This window comes from Phaethon lepturus, unplaced genomic scaffold, assembly GCF_000687285.1.
Source record: "Phaethon lepturus isolate BGI_N335 unplaced genomic scaffold, ASM68728v1 scaffold15221, whole genome shotgun sequence".
NCBI classification, from domain to species: domain Eukaryota; kingdom Metazoa; phylum Chordata; class Aves; order Phaethontiformes; family Phaethontidae; genus Phaethon; species Phaethon lepturus.
Genome location: NW_010517119.1, coordinates 13,396 through 33,802, shown reverse-complemented (window position 1 = coordinate 33,802; position 20,407 = coordinate 13,396). Strand labels below are relative to the sequence as shown.

At 42.4% G+C, this 20,407-nt stretch overlaps 1 protein-coding gene across 1 annotated transcript; it reads left to right on the top strand.

Moving 5' to 3' along the window:
• Window positions 1-192: 192 nt before the first annotated feature.
• Window positions 193-7,878, top strand: LOC104614751 (mitochondrial amidoxime reducing component 2-like; the record flags this gene model as incomplete). The annotated part of the gene is made up of 6 exons (XM_010296293.1): window positions 193-366; window positions 3,821-3,983; window positions 5,703-5,843; window positions 6,851-6,912; window positions 7,001-7,072; window positions 7,618-7,878. Coding segments are annotated over 6 exons (739 nt in total), but the record flags the coding sequence as incomplete, so codon positions are not given.
• Between the last annotated feature and the right edge of the window lie 12,529 nt (window positions 7,879-20,407).

The window sequence follows — 20,407 nt, the reverse complement described above, 5'->3', positions numbered from 1 at the left end:
GGGGCGAGGCGCGGTGCTCCAGCCCGGCCCGGGCCGGGGGCAGGCCCTGCTGCCAGGCCTGCGTTCTGGTTCCACGTTTGTTAGATGTTTTCCTCACCACCTTTGAGGAGGCACCTGTTGTGCTGATACCCTGTACCCGGCGCCGGTCTTGGAGCGTTGTTCAGTGTGTTTCTGTCCTCTGTCACGCTACAGGTTTTGGCTTGTGACCAAGGAAGATGGGCAGATGGTTACCGCTCGCCAGGAGCCACGGCTGGTCCTCATTTCTGTCAGCTGTGAAAATGGGCATTTGACTTTGGATGCCCCAGAGATGAAGAAGCTGTCCTTGCCTATAAAGCTCCCCAAGAAAAATCCTGTGCAGAACTGCAGGTACTGAAGAAGGAGGGTTTTCCCTCCCTTCTCTCTAAATACTGTCTCTCACTTACATGCTTTACTTATCAAGAGTGTGTCACGGTTTGCGTTTTCTTATGCAGAAATTGGAGGGAAAAAGTTGGGTGTCTCTGCTGCTTTTCTGTGGGGGTCTGTCTTTCCATTTGCATCACGGAGAGAGACTTCAGACCAGGGCGTGTAGTGACAGGACAAGGGGCAATGGTTTTAAACTAAAAGAAGGTAGGTTTGGATTAGACGTAAGAAAGAAAGTTTTTATGGTGAGGGTGGTGAGGCACTGGAATGGGTTGCCCGGAGAAGTTGTGGATGCCCCATCATTGGACATGTTCGGGGAGATTGGGCTAGAGGATCATTAAAGGTCCCTTCCAACCCAAACCATTCTGTCATTCTGTGAAATTCTCTGCCATGTGTTATACAGGAGACCAGGATCGATTGTCGTAACAAAAGGTCTAGCTTTAATCTGCTAAACAGTGGTGAAAACAAATCTCAGGAAAAGATGAAACAATATTCAACAAACATACATCTGCCAAATGAACTGTGATCTTCAGTCTTCACAGACTGTTGTGTTTACTCATTTATGTTTACTTCTAGCGTTTTCATTTTTGCTTTTGTGAGCGATTGCATCTCACAGCCTCAGTCATGCATATCGGTATTTCTTGGTCACCACTAGTATATGCATCAACATTTTTGGACACATACTGGCCATTTGAAGTTGGTGAGATGTCGGGGTTTAGATTCCCTCACCCCTGTCTCTAGGCATTTAACTGAGGTGCCTGAATTAAAAACTTGGTTGCCTGAGGCTCACTCTGTGGCCACAGGGGAAGGACAGGCATCCCCAGAGAGCAAGTCATTCCCTGTAGGTGCTACCTCAAAGGGATTTCAGGTGAACGGGTTACAAACATAGTCATTTAGCTGCGTACCTAGAGTTTTGTAGTATGAATGCAGGCTTTGTTATTTTATCCATGTATTGAAATCCATGCTGGAAAATTGCCAAGGGGAAGCAGAAAACTTCTTCTCTGCTAAAATGTCAGTTAAAATGTTAAGACTGTGTAGTCCTGGTCTTAGCCCCTAAAAAGATACTGATAAGTATTTTTCCTTTGGGTAGCAGAGAAGGTTAATGAACCAGCTGCTATAATTAAAACTAAGAGAGTGCTGGAAAGAAACTGCGTTCGCTAGCTTTTAGCATAAATCTGTTGCTGTGGAAACACTTGATCAGCATAGCTCAGTATCTCTGTTTATACAAGGCAGGTGCAAGTTACAAACGATAGCATTGCTCATGAAGAAACAGGACAGTCTTTTAAAAATCTGTTTGTAATGTGTTTGTGTTAGCCAATGACACATACACTACAAAAACATGCAGTTTTCAAGATGTTATTTTTCTAAAATTTGTTGTGCCATTAGAAAAATATTTAAATAGACTAAATACACTTCAGGAATGAAGAATTATCTTGGCTTTTCCAATTTTAGACCTCAGTGATTTGTTCTTCTCTTGATTCTTTTTTTTTTCCTTTGCCTTAAACTGTTGCACACTCTGGCTTTAAAATTGCTAGAATTTATGAATGCAAATAAGCAAAAGTTAGATGCATGTAAATGGACTTTATGTAGGTGGTGTCATAGGATGTGAAATTAGCAATACCCATAGTTAAACATTGCCTTTTACTTCTCTGGAAGAATCCTGAGGTTTTGTGTGACTCTACTGTGCTTAAACAGTTTACCATTTGTCAGCTCAAGGCTGATTCTTTCTGATCTATTCAGCCTTTTTTAAGAATGAGGTTTGGGGATAGTACTATATTCAGGCAAATGAAGATATGGCTTTTGCTCTGAGATTCTTCCCTTCCAGCTTGTGTGTGGGAGTAGCTGTCTTACTGCATGGTACGCTCTGCCAGCAAGGCCCTCTGCGCAGACTTGTATTTATTCTGCCACTGGGCGAGCGTGATGTCTTCACATTGGTGCTGGCTCGCGCCCGGGAGTTTGGAGCGAAGGCAGTGCTATAGTGTGTGTGGCTGCAAAAGGCTGTGCAGATGCTAATCTTTAAAACTGGTAAGTCCAGTTGGAGATTTTACTTGGCTATTTTAAAATGCTGTGGTTTTGGGGAGCCAAATGTAGGACTGAAGCCATTGTGTAGACACAGTTTCTGTTTGTGCAAATAATATGCTTCAGGGGTTTTACAGCCCTCAGGTTAAGAAGACTCTGTGTTCTTCATTTGTGCCCTTTGTCTGTACGTGTTGTGATACTTAAATTGCACAATGTATTCCTGTGGATCCCTATGCCACCGAGTGCTTAGGATAGATCTGCTTCATGGGTGGAAAACAGTAGTGTGGGAAGCTGTAAGACCCTCACCCCTGTGATGCCAGCCAGAAGGCACACAGGGACTGAGAGAATGGAGGGAAGAGAAAGGCAGTTGAATGCTGTGTGGGACAATGGCATTAGGCCCAACCTGTGCCACAGAGTTGATACAGGGATCCCAGCAAACAGAGCAGGAATATTGCTGACAGCACTCTGATTCATTTCTCCCCCAGATGAGTAAAGGAGGGCTTCGAGGAACTGGGCTCAGGCTATATGAACTGTCTGGGCATCTCTCTGCTTTAAGCTGTCCTGGGTATGATTGTGGAGGTGGAGGAAACTGCAGTGCATTTGGGTCAAAATTGCTACTTTGAAGAGAGTAGTAAAGCTTCAACACCAGTCATGAACAGTTTATTGGAAGATTGAGGTTTACTTTTCCTTGCCAGGAAAGCGCTCCTTGCGTAAACTTGTTTGTATTCTGCTGCCAGTGGCTTTTTATGTCCCATGGACTTTGCTTCCATTATAAATGTTTAACCTCAGGTAGAATACAAAATAGCTCAGCATCTTAAGTTTGAGCTTAAGAGTTCCATTCAGCTCTGGCTAAACTTTTACAGCACTAAAATCTGAAGAAAAGCTTCCTTAACAATCAGGGACATTTACAACTAATAACATTAATAAAAATCAATTACAGCAACAAACCACATCCTTTCAAACTATCATTCGTTTTCTGCAATTTATTACCTTTCAGTTGATTTCTGGGCAAATCTTTTGGTGTTGCAGTTGCGTGCAAATGCAAGAGTAGACCCTTTTTTTGCTTGAAAGTGTGGCAAACAGGTAGGTTTGTTACTGGTCATTGATGTGACAGCTCTGGGTGCCTATGGGCTATGTCATGGCTCATTCTTTCGCCAGCTGCTATCATCCGGCCATATCCATGTTATTTGGCTTCCAAAACAAGGTGACCATAAGGAGATTGCGCACCAGGAATGATCCTTATGCCAAATTCAGAAACCAACTTCCATCTTGTTATAATTCAGGCAGTTTGTTGACTGTATCTTCCTACTACTTTAAAACAAGTTGTTTTCTTCTGAATAATAAGCATGCTTGAGCCTTCAGCTTTCCAACTAACTTGCTGGTGTCTCTTGTGATCCTTCAGGGTGTTTGGATTGGATATCCAAGGCAGGGACTGTGGAGATGAAGTGGCTCAGTGGATCACCACTTTCCTGAATTCAGAGCCATATCGACTGGTGCACTTTGAGCCCTCCATGGTGCCGAGAAAGTCAAAGGACATAGTAAACCTTTTCCGAACCACAGATGAGGTAAATGAATGTTCTTTTTCTCAGAAGTACTTTCCTTTAACCATTTCCCACCCACCCATCAAAACCTGCCCATTTCGTCATTGGCGATTGAGCCCAGTTTAGCAAGGTATGTAGTCATGTACTTAAACCATGTGAATATTGTCCTTTTCTATGATGGGATGACTTGCTTAAATTTTACTTTAAATCTGTTCTAAGCTATTGAACATTCACAGCTAAACAGTGTGATACTGATATTTGAAGAGGAACTATTACACTGCAGAACAGGATTCCTTTTGTGCCTTAGCAAATAGAAAGAAGTTACATTTTTAAAGATGTTTTGATGGTGTAATCTGTGTTGCATAGAAAACCTTCATTCCCTATCCCTTGTTAGGTCTAGGAGTGTGCTGATACAAGTTGTGTTACCTTGTATCTTGTTTAAAGGAACCATGCTTAACCCAGGGCTCTCTATTTGTGGGCCTAGGAATTAAAATCAAAAAAAGGTTACAGGGGTTTCATCTCTCGCTTTCTGTGGGAAGAGGCTTGAAGGTGTGGTATTAGAGAAAGTGAATGCAGGCAGGGAAAGGAGATGCTGTGCTTAAATGTCCTCATACCATTGGAGCCACTGATGCCCTTCTTTTTGTCTGAAAAACTCTCTTGTGTGAAGATGATTTGAACTGTACCTGACGAGTGCAAACTTTTTAAGAAAATACAAAAAATAAAGAAAATACTTTAAGAAAATACAAATTGTGAGTACCTTGCCTTACTGATTGTGATGCTGTTTTCTATAGGGCATGTGTTTTGCTTGTTGTTGCACAAAGAGAAGAAGGTATATTCAATAACGGACTTCTACACATATGCATGTATTATGTAAGGGCACCGAGACCAATACAGAAGACTAGGTTTCGGCAAAAGGGATGTCAGATAAGGGCAGGTGACATTCAAGAATCCCAGCATGAAAAGGGGGCAGAACTGTTTGTATAGTTATTTCAACACTCATCTTCTTGTAGTTGTAAAGGTATGTACAAGAGGGAGGAAAGGATAATATGAGAGAAAGACATGAAGAGGGCTATACACTAAAATTCCTGCCAAAATTTCTCTCCTTTTTTTTTTTTTTTCTTTCTTTCCTGTGGAACTGGCATATATAGGAGTTTTCTTTTAATATTGTTCATTGGCCTTGTTTGCTAAAAGCCCTCCTGCTTCTAAGCAAACTTAGGCGGATGAATTGACAGTTGCAATTTAGTATTGCTATTCTGTATGTGCAATTCCCTCTGGTGTTGTGATGAGATAGATTCATTATATAGAAAAATCCACTTAGCTGATTACAGTCAACCAGATAATTTCAGCAGGTCCACAAACATCTTAAGTACCTTTCATAACTTGACATGTTTTACTGGTATACTTAGTTCCGTCTGTAACACCCAGAATAAATGTCTGGGACATGCATACAGTATTATTTTGTAAGAAGTTGTGGTAGCTTATATAATTTTGGTTTAGTTCTATAAATGGAAGTCTCTTTTTACAATTTGAGCAAATGAAACTTGCCGTGGTTACTGAAATAGGAAAGGGCATGTTATTTTACTTGTTAACCTGCTTCCAGGAAAATTAAAACCTGAATGCAGCAGCCTAACAGTCAGGCTAATATGTAGCCACTGATTCCAACATATCTGTCCTTTTGCCATTCAGTTACTTTGCTCCCGTGCTCTTACAGCAGCCTTAGGATTTGTTTGTGTGTTTATGTAGGTTGCCTATCCTGACTGTAGCCCAGTCTTGATCCTCTCGGAAGCTTCACTGGAAGATCTAAATACCAGGCTGGAGAAGAAAGTTAAGATACAGAACTTCAGGCCAAATATTTTTGTAACAGATTGCAGTGCTTTTGAGGAGGTAAAATAACTGTCTTAATAAATGCCTTTTTGAAGGCTTGGTTATGTTTCTTTGTAACTCAATTTCCTTGTGTGATGGTGCCTACAAGGATGAGGAAAGCTTCTGTTCTGTGATTTTTACAACTGGATTCCAGAGAGATACAGCTTCTGCTCACATCAGTGCATGTGAAACATTGAGGGAAGAGGCAAGTCTCTGAATGCTTATTTAGCTTAGCAAAGCATAAGTGTATTTAAATGACAGGCTTGCTACTGAAAGCTCATCTTTAAGTCTAAAGCAGGGAAAGCTATGCATGCTATAATTGATCAATTAATGATACAAATGAACAAGTTGTACATTGACAGTGTGACGTTTTATAGCCTTTGGTGTAAAAGTCACCCTTGCGATACTACAGTCTATCACCGCACCTCTGACAATATTCTAGTAGTTCAAAAAACACTATCTAGGAAGGTATCTGGTGATGAAATCAACTAGTGATGGTGGCTTTTAAGTGCTTTTTTGTCATGTTGCTGTTTTTCCAAAGAATTTGCTCTGGATAGATCTGGTAATTTCCCAAATCTAAGAAGTTCCTAAAATGGGAATGGGTTTTTGTCTTCCAGGAAAGATTGCAATAGGAAGCTTGTGTAGATGAGAAGTGAAAACTTACTTCCACTAAAAATTTCCTTTCTGCAAAAATGGTGACTTATCAGAGGTCACAGGTCAGTTTGTCACACATGCAGTAAGAATGAGCTTGCTTTAGGTTCAGAAAAGTGCACACTACAGAAGGGGATTTATTACTTGTATCTTTCTTGCCAGATGTAATTACTAGTGGGTCCTGAACTGGATAAATTCAGTGACAGTAGGGTTTTTATTGCAATAGTACCATAATATAACTGTACTTGTTTTGAAAGTGCGAGTAAAGGTGATCATCTGGAATGGCACTGCTTCTTCTAAGAATGACTGTGCCACTCCTGGAAGAAGGGTTGCATGGGGATATGTCTAATCTGTGCATAATGTTTACCTTCCCCCAGGACACCTGGGAGGAGATTCTTATTGGCGATGTGGAGATGAAAGGGACAGTGTGTTGTGCCAGGTAAACATTTGAGACTGTTATTTTATATAGATGTGTATAGATTTATGATAAGAAGCCGTTATTGATTTGGCAATGTCTGTCATTGCAGGTGTATTTTAACAACTGTTAACCCAGACACTGGGGTCCTGGACAGGAAGGAGCCCCTGGAAACACTGAAAAGGTTGTAAAAATACCAGTGCTTCTTAGGCTGTGGGAGTGGATTTAGGCTAGATCCCAACAGATGTTAAACTAATGTTTTAAAAGTGGTTTGAAGTATGCGTGGGACATCATAATGTAGTGTAAAGGTCTGTGTATATTGGCTTCCATTCTACTTTCTGCAATTCTATATGGTAAGAAAATTCAGGAAGTTCTCTCTTCTGTCTTGCAAACTTTACATTCCCTGTCCCTTTCATCTCTGCTAGGGTGAATGCCTGGGGTTACAGGTATTTAAGGTATTTAAAGGTCTAATTTTGCAACTTTGGCACTTCTTTTTATAAAGTCTTCTGTATGTGTATTATACGTGGGTATGTGAATACTATCAGGCTTTTTTTTTACCCTCCATTTGAACTGCTTGTTTCTCTTAATTATAATATTTACTTAGTTTTTAGTCTAGTATAGTCACCAAAACAAGGCTTTACTATTCAATGTCCTGTCTCTCTCATCACTGATAATTTGATGTTTAGCATTTGCTACCACTGATTCTAAGGAAGTGCTCTCTCTCTGCAGTTACCGCTTATGTGATCCCTCTGAGCGACACATATACAAATCCAGCCCTCTCTTTGGAAGATACTTTGCTATTGACAAAACTGGAACGATTCAAGTTGGAGATCCTGTGTACAAGATGGTCCAGTAATGAGAGAGACTTTGATCAGAAGATGCCTTTTCACTTTGATATGCAAATTGTTTTCCCATGAACACAGTCACCAGCATAACTTTTTCTTATTCTTTGCAATATTTTTTGTGCTGTGCTCCTTTGTAAGGTGCAGGGGGGTGTTTGAGGCTATGAAGTGCCAGTTATTTCAGATCATGTCATCTACTAGCAGGTCTGCAGCAACCATGTCTTTAGTTTTTTCTGGAGGCTGTGATAGAAGAAACCCTAATCCAAGGCAGACTTCACAGCACTACTGAGAGTATCACACCTCCTAAAATTTTATGTGAAGCTTGATATCAGAATCCAAAATTATGTATGAGGGCTGTGCATTGTGTATTAGGTATGTTCAGTGCCTATAAAGAACCACAAAAACAATCATGCCAAATGTAAAGTGAGTATGTTGGTCATGGAGCTGCTTTTACAGGTGAACAGAGAGTACAGATGGCAAAGCTCTGTTTTAGATTCCACCCTATGCCTGGAGGTACTTTCTTGCAATGTTTCTTACCCTGCAGCCGTTTCCTGAAGATTGCTATTGTCTTTTGAGGTTGGAGCAGTATCAGAAGAAGATTGTGAGCTGACTCACAAATTATACTCTAAGCTAGGGGTCGGAACTCTGGCTAACGATGTGTAAGACTGGGATATCCGTTTAGTTTATGACCCCTGCTTGATAGTTTGAACCATCAATTTTTTTCTCCTGTGAAGCATACCATAACAGCTAGGCTGTAGAGTAGTGATGTATTTGCTAACGTGTCAGTAGAACTTCCAGTTTGGCTAAAAGAAACTGGACCAGAGACTTTATGCACATTGGAGGGGAAGAAAAGCTGTTGGGAGTGATCTGATTCTGAGCCTGCCCTGTTCAAGCTGATGTCCAGGCCAATATTCCAGGGCTCTGTTCATGCATATTTCCTCTCTGGCTCAGTGACTCTCTTACTATAGAAAGTTAGGCTGCTAAGCAGATGTTTGAGAAGCTGTGGGTTTAGACTGAGCATGCTAACATCCTTACTGGTTACACATTCAGATCATTGCCCACCTCTGCCCCTATTCTTACCAAAATGTCAGCAATTTGTAGGGAGCTGATAATTACATTTTCTGCTATATTTTATACTGTGTAAAACAGGGGAGGAAACTACTGATGGCAGAAGTATTATTTCTTTAAATGTTATATGATTATTTAAAAAAAAAAAAGTGGACTCCAAGATGAAAGCCAGCCATCTTTCAAATGCTTGTCTGCCTGATGCTTTGTTGTGAATTACTAGATCTAGAAAGACTGTTGAGCTAGGCAAAAAGAGTGTAAAGAAGGACAAATACGACCCAATTTGGTCTTTAGATTCTTTGTTTTAGCAGAAAACAATACGAAACTGGAATTTTACTACATGTTCACAACTCAGACCTGTAAAACGAAGAGCCGTCATGCCTTTTAGCAAATTCAGACAGATGTATGTGGTAAGCCTGAAGCAGGCGTATGGGGAAGGTAGTTTTCTATTATTTGTGAACTCAGAGTTGCTCTGAATATCCTTTTGTTAGCAGAGTACTCTGTAAATATTTAATTATCCTGTGGCAGACAAGTGCCCAGTTTGGACTGCACATTGCATATTTGTGTATCGTTATGCCTGATGAAGCAACTAGTGAGAGGAAGTGAGAGAAAAAGCATCTTTTAAAAAGGAGAATAATCCTGAGGTTCACTTTTAAAAAGCGTATGTTGAAGATCCTTAATATTAGAAGCTGAAACCTTGTGGAATTCCTAGTGGTATTATTAAGCAAAGAGCCTGCTGGCCTGCCAAAGCAATTAGTTAAGTGTGTGTCTCTTCATTAAGTCAAAGAAGTGGAAGGAAAGAGAGCTAAATTTTTGCCTTTAGCCAAACATAGTTTTTCACTGTTGTTTTAGCACCACATTGGGATATATGTAACAAAAATTGTGTGGTATATATCATGTTGCCTCTCGTTAGGCTATCGGTGATTGGGCTAATTTGGAAATGGGGCTGTCTTTCTAATGAGAAACTGCATCTGCATTCCATTTAAGAAAATGCCATAGATTTAAAACCCTGATATATCCCTGTAAAAGCCCCTTAGAAGAATTTGGGTAGACTCCTAAAATAGGTGTGCGTCTGAGTACAACACATTTCACCAATGACACTTAAATCAATTATGTGATGAAAGAGGGCTGTACTGGGAAGTGGAAAGCATACCTTATGAACATTACAATGTAAATATCTTCATTAAAATGTTGAACTGCTGTAACCATAGGAATTGTATTTGATTTTGCTAAAGCCATTTAGGAAATTGACTGAAAACATGTCAATCATAAAACACTATTTTTTAAATTGTGTACTTAAAAATGTTAATTGCTTTTTTAACTCTTGAGGAAGAAAACAAAAGTATAAACTTCTGTTGAATCCAAACTCTTGTAAGGTGTAAAATTTATGAATCTTCTTTTTTCTTTGTTTTCTGTTTCGGCATTTAACTTCTGCTGCTGTTTCCAGGACCTCATATATATAATTAACAGTTTGATTTTTTTTTGGTTAATCTTACCTCTAAGTTCAGGAAAATATTCAGTTAACCAGAAGCAGCCATATGTGTAAGATGGAACATCAGATGTAAGTGGTCTTCAGACTCAATTTTACAACCTTTATGATCTAGATGATGAAGATAATGTTTACAGACTATATTTTTTCCACAGATAGATGAAAATAGGAAAAATGGGTTTGAAAGTAGGAAAGTTTAGTACACTTTAGCAAGGTCATGTTTCCTATTTCAGGAAGTGGATGTAATACGCTGTAGCTGAGACTGGTATGAAGTGAGAGAGCTAAGGAGGTGCCCATCCACAGCGAAGGGAAGGATGGTGTCAGCACAGCAAGTGGCAGTTTGCTTGGAGGAGTCAGGCAAACCAGGGAGCAGGAGTGGTTGGAAGGGGAAAGGAGGTGAGCAAGGCCCAGGTGTGCAGAGGGTGTGTGTCAGGGCTGGAGCTGCAAGAGATGGGGCTGTGAATCAAGGTAGGGAACTGGATGGCTGCACATTCTCAAGGCATTGCTGTGCAGACAGATTGAGAATGAGCCTTAGTTGTGGGGTAGGGTCAACTTCCAATACTTGCCACTTGTAGTCTGGCCTTAGGCAACAGCTCATCATATTGACTTTAGGAAATCAAAACACAAGTAATTCTAGCCTGAGCTGAACAGCAGATAGAGAATATATTCTACCTGTGCAGACCATAGACGCAGAGAAGGCTGTGGTATGTCGTCGTGAAGAGTTTGAGCGGGAACCTCTCTCATTTTTCTGACCCTGTGTAAGGCTGAAGCATCTCCCCTGTGTTCTTGGACCATTATGCACTGGGCAGCTAGCTGACTGAAATCTCACTTTCCTCCAGGGCCAGCATTGCAGAGCAGAATTTTATCTCCTGTAGTGCACAAAATTGCTCTGACACCTTATCACTGCTTGTTTACCAGCTGACTGTTCTCCCTTTCTTTAGGGGCTAGATAATAAGCACAGTGAAACAATTATCATGCTTCATTGATGTGCTAACTGTCATAGCCTCTTCACTGTTGAACTCCAAAAACCAGCTGCATTCATTGTTAATTGACATTTGTCTTCCAGAGGTTATGAAGGAGGATGATTCTTCAGTCGTAGCAGGCATGATTATCTGCACTGACTCATGGACAGTTATTTTTGACAGACCTACCTGTATCACCTTGGCATAAGTAAAATGTGATGGCTAAATCACTTCATTTTATCAAGATATCACTCATAGAAGTGTAGGACTGAAGGAAACCAGATGGGTCACAGAGTGCAGTCTTCTCTAACTGCAGAAAACAAAGCGATGGACATTAAATTCAGACTTGGAGAATACCTTCCTTATCTCTCCCCACATACTGTGGGCTACAGGACACTTCCCATTATCCTATGAAAACTTCAGATTTTTAGTAAAAGATCAAAAGCCATGGTGATAGCTGAACTGCAGGAAGATCACAGGACAGATCAAGAGTACCAACAATGTCCTAGATCCTTTCAAGGTAAAGACTGAGCTTCCTCAAAACAGAAATCTTCCACTGTGTTAACTGTTGTATGGTTTGGTGGTCAATATTAAGTCCATTCCTTGGGTTCATGTAAGGTATATAAAGGAATATCAACTTCTTTCCAGTTAGTTCAAGTGGCAGGTGACATGACCTTTCATTTCCCTCAGCTCTCCTTTATTCCTTTCTTTCTGTCTAATAGAGCTTTCTGTCTAATAGAGCTGTCTAATTATAGTTTACTGCCTCCCAGGCTGCGTGGCCTTTAGCAGAACTAATTCTCTTCCAGCTCATGTTCATGTGTTCAGAAATGTGAGTCACAAACATCCTAACTGGGGTGTGAGGCTTGCTGTGTAATTAATCCTGGAAGGGCACCAGCTAGCCAAATAGGTCCATCAATCTAAACTTAGTTGTAAAGAGTCTGGAAAAATAACTGATCCTTTTAGTCTTCCATAAAAAGTATCTATTCAGCCCTAGAAGTGGTTGTAGGCTTGGGTTTACTTGAAATATGAGGGCACATAACTTGAATCCTTCAACAACCAGTACACAAAAGTGAAGACTTCTTGAGTGCTGTGTCTGATGAGCAGAAGGTTCTGTGCTGAATCTTGCTTCTATGCAACACGATGTGTAACTGCTCTCTAACTGGGCAAACTCTCATTTTGTGTGACCGAAACGCCTATAAGCAGTCAGCTGGGATCTCACTGCATGACTCTTCATCTGCTAAATAGGGTGGCCGTACTGGCTGTGCCCTCTGGGAGGACCTGTGCTGGGAGCAGCTCTGCTCTGGGAAGCCACTGTGACTTACCAGCCCCTTGAAGGATGCTGAGACCAGATAGAACTCGAGCAGCTTGCTAGGACTTCAGTGGCACTGCTGAGAACCTGACTCGGTTTCTTTACTGGACTCAGCTTGGCCTTGTGGAACCTGTCTTTGGAAGTGGTGGTGGCAGTGCTGGAGTCAGTGTTGTGCATCCATGAAGGGGTAAGCAGTGTATGTACTTATTTTAAGATTGCTAACAAGAGCAAAGTTCATCTGATCTCTTTAATTTGAAGATGCAACTGGACCCGAGGGAAGGCAGGCAGTGCAGCAGGAAAGGGAAAGCTGCTAGAGTAAATAAATTTAAAAAAAAAAAAAAAAAGATTAGCATGCTTTTCCCCTCTCTATTCTGTTGCACTTACCAACTGTAGAGAAACCACAAACATGGATAGCATGGTTAAATATTCTCCTTGCATGAGGAGCAGAAGAGGTTAGCTCCTGCACCCAGAGAGCTTAGAGGTAGCAGTGTGTGTGAAGCCCTGTGCTTCCAAAGTGTGCCTGCAACTCTGGTGCTGCTGGAAATACTCCGGAGCCTTGGTGCCCATGGCCCTGATTGTGAGCTTCTAAGCGCAAGCACCACATGAGCTGTGGGCAGGGTGTGTGTGAGGCAGGTCCCAGCTGGGGCTTCTTTGGATGCTTTGAGTACGGCAGGCTTCCTCCAGAGTGGCAGGAAGCTGAACTCCAGCTCTGCTCCCAACTAAAAAGGGACAGCCTGGTACACCCCTCTTCCCATGGTATCTCATTTCCACACAAAGCCTTAATTACATGGTTTGACTACCTAATTCAATGCCATTAAAGTTTTTTTAGCCTTTGCTTTTCAAGAGGGCAAGAGAAAATTGGCACTTCTTTATTTATACAGGTATGCTAAAATACGGTTGCATTTAACTTAAACAAAAACCCCAACCAAACCCAAACCCTAAAACCAAAAAAAAACTGTGCATTTTTTGGGGGGTTTATTTGTTATGAAAAAGATTCCTAGCACCTCAACTCCAAGCAGTAGAAGAGCTGTATTGCTGATCAACAAGTGGAGTGTTTTACTTAATATGTGTAGTCATTATGGAGCCATCCACCAGCATCTTTTTACTAAAAATGCATTCTCCTAAAAAGCCCTGTCAAGTTTAGCATGCTCACAAGAGCCTTGGAATGCCAACGCTTGTCTTGCATTCCTCTGACCTTCCTGCAACCCAAAAATAGCTGTTCCTGCCCCACTAAGTTTTCTACATACATGAATACATTTGATGCCAACTACATTTGAAGAAAATAGACTATATTTAAAGCTATTAGCATCACAGATAGTTCCTACCCTCCCTGGTCCCCCTGGGATTGTTTGCCCTTTTAAAATGGAGTAAGTTTGGATAAAGTATGTGTCTCTGGCATGACCACTCTGAAGGGGCCTCCCACAGATGCTATTTAACATATCCTCCATTAATTCAAGTAGGAGAGGTTAGTGTATTTTATCTATTCATCTAGATGGAGCTGTCAAAGTGCATTTGGAACTGTATTTGAAGACCTCAAGATACCTAAATTTAAAAGAGGGGGGAGCATGCCCACAGGTGAGTCTGAATACCCTTGTACTACACTTATTCATAAAATAAAATTTGATTTTGCAGTATTTATAATGGACTTCAGATAATGCTTTTGGTTTTGTTTAGGGTTTATTTGTGGAGTGTCAATGTTTAGTCAGCATAGTCTCCCAAAAATTACAAAGATCTGAAATTCTCCACAAAAATTGTTGAACACAAATGTGGTTTTGAAAAAAATACTCAATTCTCCCTGTGCTTTCTCACTTTCTTCATGGAGTAATGCAATATGGACATAGCATTCCCTTCACTCTTAAAGCCTTACTGTAATCACCTGTTCATAGAGAGAGTGTGTGTGTATATGTACGAATCCATATTTATCATTGAATGTAGAAGAAATCAACCTTTGTTTCAAAATGGACTTGTTTGCATTTATACTCAAATACGTTGTTTTGTCAGGCTCCCCTGCCCCAAACTAATGTCTGAACGTGTCTCAAGTTGGCAAGATAATCAGATCTGACCGTTTTATTTCTATTCCTGATTGCTTACTTTTTCCCATGAGAAAATCCTTTTGAATGACATATTTCACTTGTGTAAGGGAATGGAAGCTCCATTCCTGCAAAATGTGAAGGTTCCCTGGCTTGCTGTTCTTGTTTCATGCTCCCCATGACCTATTATAGATGGATGCATGGATTTTTTTGTTTTCTTCCCTGGCAGGTTTCCACCGAAAAATGGAGGCATCACTTTTGGTGCATCCGCTGGACTAAAAGGCTCCTGGTATCAGGGAAATGAAGCAAGATGGTATGTAGTGTCCCAGCCCTGGATGAAGTTGTGATAATTAGCTTTTGAACCTTTAAAACGTGTCTTTTTTTACCCCCTTTATTTTTCTTGGATTATTTTTCTTTCTCTATCTTTAGTGACTGGAAAATGACCTGGTATAAGGGATGTTAAAGGGAACCTTTCTGTAAATGCCTAGGCTCAATACTCCCTGCTGCACTTTAAGTCCCTCTATCGTGCAGATGGTGCATCCCTTGGTATTTGTATGTACCAAGTATTTGAGTACTCGGTCACCTTTTCCGCAGGTTGAACATCTTTCCTGGAACTACAGTGGCTTGTAGTCCAGTTGCTCGCCTAGCCTTTCGGGGTGTAGTGCAGCCAGATGGGAAGTGGGCGATGGGATGGCCTTGGGACTTTTTGCTCACCTTAGTGTTGTCCTGGTTTCAGCCAGAGTAGAGTTAATTTTCTTCACAGAAGCTAGCGTGAGGCTATGTTTTGGATTTGGGATGAGAAAATGTTGATAAGGTGCTGATGTTTTGAGCTGTTGCTAAATAGTCAAGGACAGTCCAGCTTCTTGTGCTGGCCTGCAGCGAGCAGGCTGGGGGTGCACGGGGAGCTGGGAGGGGACACAGCTGGGACAGCTGACCCAGGCTGGCCAAAGAGATATTCCCTACCATATAATGTCATGCTCAGTATATAAAGCTGGGATGAAGAAGAAGGAAGGGGTGGAGGGACGTTCAGAGTTATGGCGTCTGTCTTCCCAAGAAACCATTACGCGTGACGGAGCCCTGCTTCCCTGGAGATGGCTGAACACCTGCCCGCCCATGGGGAGTGGTGAACAAATTCCTTGTTTTGCTTTGCTTGCATGCGCGGCTTTTGCTTTACCTATTAAACTGTCTTTATCTCAAACCATGAGTTTCCTCACTTCTACTCTTCCCACTGTGGGGGAGTGAGCGAGTGGCTGCGTGGGGCTTGGTTGCTGGCTGGGGCTAAACCACGACAAGTGTGTAGTGAGGTCAGGGTAAGGAAAGAGAGAAGAACAACTATCATAATTCATTAGAATAGTAAATATTTTGGGGTTTCTGTTTGCCAAGGCACAGGGGATAATGTGTTTCTGCTGCATAAGGGCAAGTTTTGAGAATGTAGGACCCTCACTGTTGCTCCCAGGCTTCCACATTTTACCCCAGCATGCTCAGAGGGTTCCTAGAGAGACCAGTGCATGATCATAAATACAGCCCCGTCCTGAAAACACCAACTTCCCACGCACGGTGGGGTGCACCTGGCTGAGTCGCAGGTGTATGTGCTTCATAGGATATCTGTAAGGCTGGGGTGATCCAGGATTTCCACCAGCAGCGTCTGCAAGGGAACTACGCAGGGAGTTGAGGACCGCAGAGCCAGGTGGCACCCCTGACGTGTGCGCATCTATGCAGCCGTATAAAATAAGCTTCTGTGTGCTGGCTGGTTGGCATCAGGTGGCATCCTCTGAAGTATCCAGTGGAATCGGAAACCAGCCCTTGTGTGCGTATTTCTGCAGCATGTAGTCTGCTTTAGCTTTTGCTATCACTAGGAGGTACTCGGTGCTGATGGCTGCCTTCTGGCCTTCTCTGGAGAATGATGTTGCTTATCTTCGTTTCGCAACTTACCTAAATCTTTTGCTAGCTCTCTTTACCAAGTGATCTCTTAGGTGCACTGTGCTGGGACGTGGGGTTTTCCGGTGCAGTACGCTTTCCTACACGTTGATTGTGCCTGTACTGTCACAGAAGCTTTTGGTTAATGTATCACCTGACTTTTCCATAGATGCATGCCAAGTATCTACCTCTTGAAGATGATATACTGAGAAAGAAAGATGCAAAATCAATTTGGGATATAGGATGTCCCAGACTTACTGGATTAGAGTGAATGTCTTTATGTCTAATCCCATTGCTGTCAGAAGTTCTGCTTCTCTGCTTTGAATTTTCACCTCATATTGAAATGAAAGTCTTGGCAATCAGCAGTGCCAAGAAATAAATAACTGACTGAGATTCTCTCTTCAGACCTGTCCCAAGTCAAGTTTTGTGCATGATTATTTTTGTTTTGGTTGCATCTGTGACTAGAACCAGTCCTTGCCAGTGGCATGGCAGAATGGCAGCCTGTGCTTTAGGGAGCCTTCCATCAATTGCGTGGGACAAGCCCTAGCCATGCAGGAACATGAGGGTGACAATAAACACATGAAGGTTTCACACAGGTCAGCTTCTTGCAAATGCTGTGTACACTATCAGTCTCTGAGAAGGAATAAGAATAATTAAGTTAGGCAAGATCTTGCAAGCTGCTTCTCTGCTATAAGATGCCCTCACAAATTCTGCAACAGGGACTAAACAAGTGGGAAAACAATCACCTAGAAAGGAAATCTCTGGGAGCTGCTTTCAAGGCAGGCGTAAGCGACATCGCAGAAATGATGCTTCATTCAACAAAGCAGTTCTCTCAGGGAGTCTTTTCTAAAGTCAGGGCAGGATTTATCTGTAATAACCTACGGTTGCTGAACTGACACGTGAGTAGTTGAAATAACCAAGAAGCAACCTGTGAACTCATGGGCCTGTAATGACTGGGCAGCAAACCCTGAGTGAGGGTGCTGTGATAATGGTGTTCCTGGGGCGTGCAGTACTGGTGAGGGGGGAATAGGGAGCTCCTGTTTTCCAGAACGTGGCTTCTTGGAACTGTTTTTCCTTCTCGTATGCCTTCCTTTTAGCCAGAAGTTCAGTATTTTTAATGTCATTCTTTAACATCCTTTTGATGGATCAGAACAAATGGGAAAAAAGCACTCTTCATGTGTTACAAAAAACCAGGTGCACTTCCACTACATTTTGGAAGAGTACTGGGGAGATCCCTTCTCCAAGCACCAGGGTGCTGCGGATCAGCCCTGGACACCAGCTTGCTTTGCATTGCAGCTGCATGCGGTGGCACGATGGGTGGTGGAGGGCACTGAGAGTCTCCAGTCTCTCTTGGTTTTTATCTTAGTGGTAACAAGTTCATGAAAATGTTGTTGAGTGGTGGTTCCGCAGCCAACTGTCAGAGCAGGAAACCACTTCTGAATCAGAGCCGGGAGTCACTTGTAGAATGCTCTGGTGGCCACCACACAAAGGGCTTGCAGCACCTTGGGCATGTTAATACAGCACCTGGCAGGCTTCGGGCTTCTTACAGCCCCCAAGTGGAATAGATAATCGTCGTCTCTTTCTCGGAGAGGAGCAAAGTGGAACACAAGAGGTGAAATGCTCTGCTAATGACAGCCAGCTCCTGCCAGCATTTCCCAGCCAGAAAGCGGTGGCTCCTGGTGTGCTGCTGGGCATTGCTCAGACAGGAGCCTGCGTGTGCTGCGCAGGACATGCGCAGTGAGCATGTGGCACCCAGGAGCCTCCGGCATGCCAGCAGGCAGACCGCACGTAACCTGGGTCTGGAAGGCCCGTGGTGGTGCTGGCTGAGGGACCCCAAGGCAGCAGTGGGTGAAGGCTGGCACCCGGGGCTTTGCTAGGTTGAGCCCAGAATGGAGGTAACACATGAATCCTGCTGAGGAGTATCTTTGTTTGGTGCTCAGCTGTGCTGTAAGGAGCTTGGGTTCATGCTCCAGGGGGTATTTTTGTCTTGTGCTTGGCTTTGTAGGGTAGAGACACCTTTAGCCCCTCTGCCCTTGAGGTACGGGTTGTAGTTGTCTCCTTTTCTGAAGCAAAGGCTGGTGATAATGCTGTGTTATCATCACGGGTGGCTGGGGCTGATCCACAGCTTCTCTGCAATGGAGGCAAAATTACATTTTGTTCCTTCGAGGAGGAGGGCGAAAGGCTCATCCAGGATTTATTGCTGCCTGCTGGAACAGGAACAGGAGTGGCTTCTCTGCGAGTCATCTTATCTTCCTAACTTTATTGCAGACCAAGCAGTCTGCCCTCATAAACAGATGGGATTTAAGCAGACCTGTATGTACAGCAGCCCTGTGTTTGTGCTCAGCTGAGCAGCAGAGCTCATCCAGGTTAGGCATCGGGGAAACATTACTGAGTTGCAAAGACAGACAGAAGCTGGACTGGATTGTACGTCGGGAGTGGCTTTGCTACTGGAGATCTTTAAGGGCAAGCTGGGCAAACTTTGCCCAGAAATAACATACATGTAGCTGATCATGCTTTGGGGCAGGGATTAAATCAGACGATTTATCACAGTCCTTTTCAACCCCCCAGCTCTGGTTTGGGGCTTGGGTTTTTTTTTTTGCTTTGCTGCTTTAGTCTAAATTCTTTCTATATGTGCCAGTGCATTAACTGCCAAGGTGATGTCCTCTCCCAAGGGTGCTGGCAGCATAGATGTGTTATAACCTCCCTCTTCCCTGCTTATAAAAACATGTTAGCCTGTGCTGATGCACTCTCCCAAATAGAGGTGGTCTTTGGGGGATATAGGTAAAATGAATGCGTAAGTATAGCACAGCTGGCAGGGCCTGTAAAATATCGTATCCAACAGGTTCAGCCATTTGCACTATAGATCTGGCATTTTAAGTCACTAAAACCAAATGCGAATTCCTGCCGTATGCTGGAATAGATAACTTTGGATCGAAAACTCCGTACAAAGAATAGATAGACTGAAAGTGATTTAGATTGTTATTGAACTCTCCTTTCACCTTCTGGGAAAACCAAAACAAACCTATGTCATATGTAATCTTTGTACACAATGAAAAGCTGGATTAGCGTTGCATATCCAGAGAAGACAGCAAACCTGTGTGGTTTCATTTCAGTTTTCATTTATATTTGTCAAAACTCACAATGCAATATGGTACATTTTCACCCTCAATTTCCACTGGAGATTGCTTCTAGAGTGACTCATTCCTTATTTGTGTTCTTTTTGTGGTTCCTGACGTGTTCCACATTTCAGTAGCTCTTCATTTGAATACACACAGCCTTCATCACTGGCATTTTTAGTTATTTTCTTTGAACTGTTAAGGGTTTGTAAGCCCTAATAAGCCATACGTGCAGCATCTCCAAGAGCAAGATGTGAAACTGAAGAATCATTTCAGCTGAATCAAGTGAGTAGGATTTGACATGAGATCTCAGTGTGCTACGGATGATTTTTGCCTTTCTCCTTTCTTCAAGATGTTTTTGTTGAACAATACTGCAGGGATTTGTGCTGCTGCTTCTTCAGAGCTGGTTTTTTGTGTGAGCTGTTTAGCCTCATAAACTTTCCACACAGGAGCATCCCTGGTTTTGTTACCATGTTATTTATCTACAAAAATGCAGCACTGGAAGCATAGCACGTTTGCTGCAAGACCTGTTCCAGCCCAAGTCCACATTGAAGAAGTCCTGACGTGGTCTGCTGCCATGTACCTGCTCCCTAGGACGTCTGTGCAGATAAATGAGAACTGTGTCTGTAAGGGACTTCAATGCAAGTAAATTGAACTCTGCCCATTTTTTACCATCTTACAAAACTCCTAAACTTCTCCCAGATGAAAGAATTCAGCATGAACTCTCTAGCCTGTCTTAGGACTGTGCATGAACTTTAAGCTCCCATAAATATGACAAAGTGTAGGTTT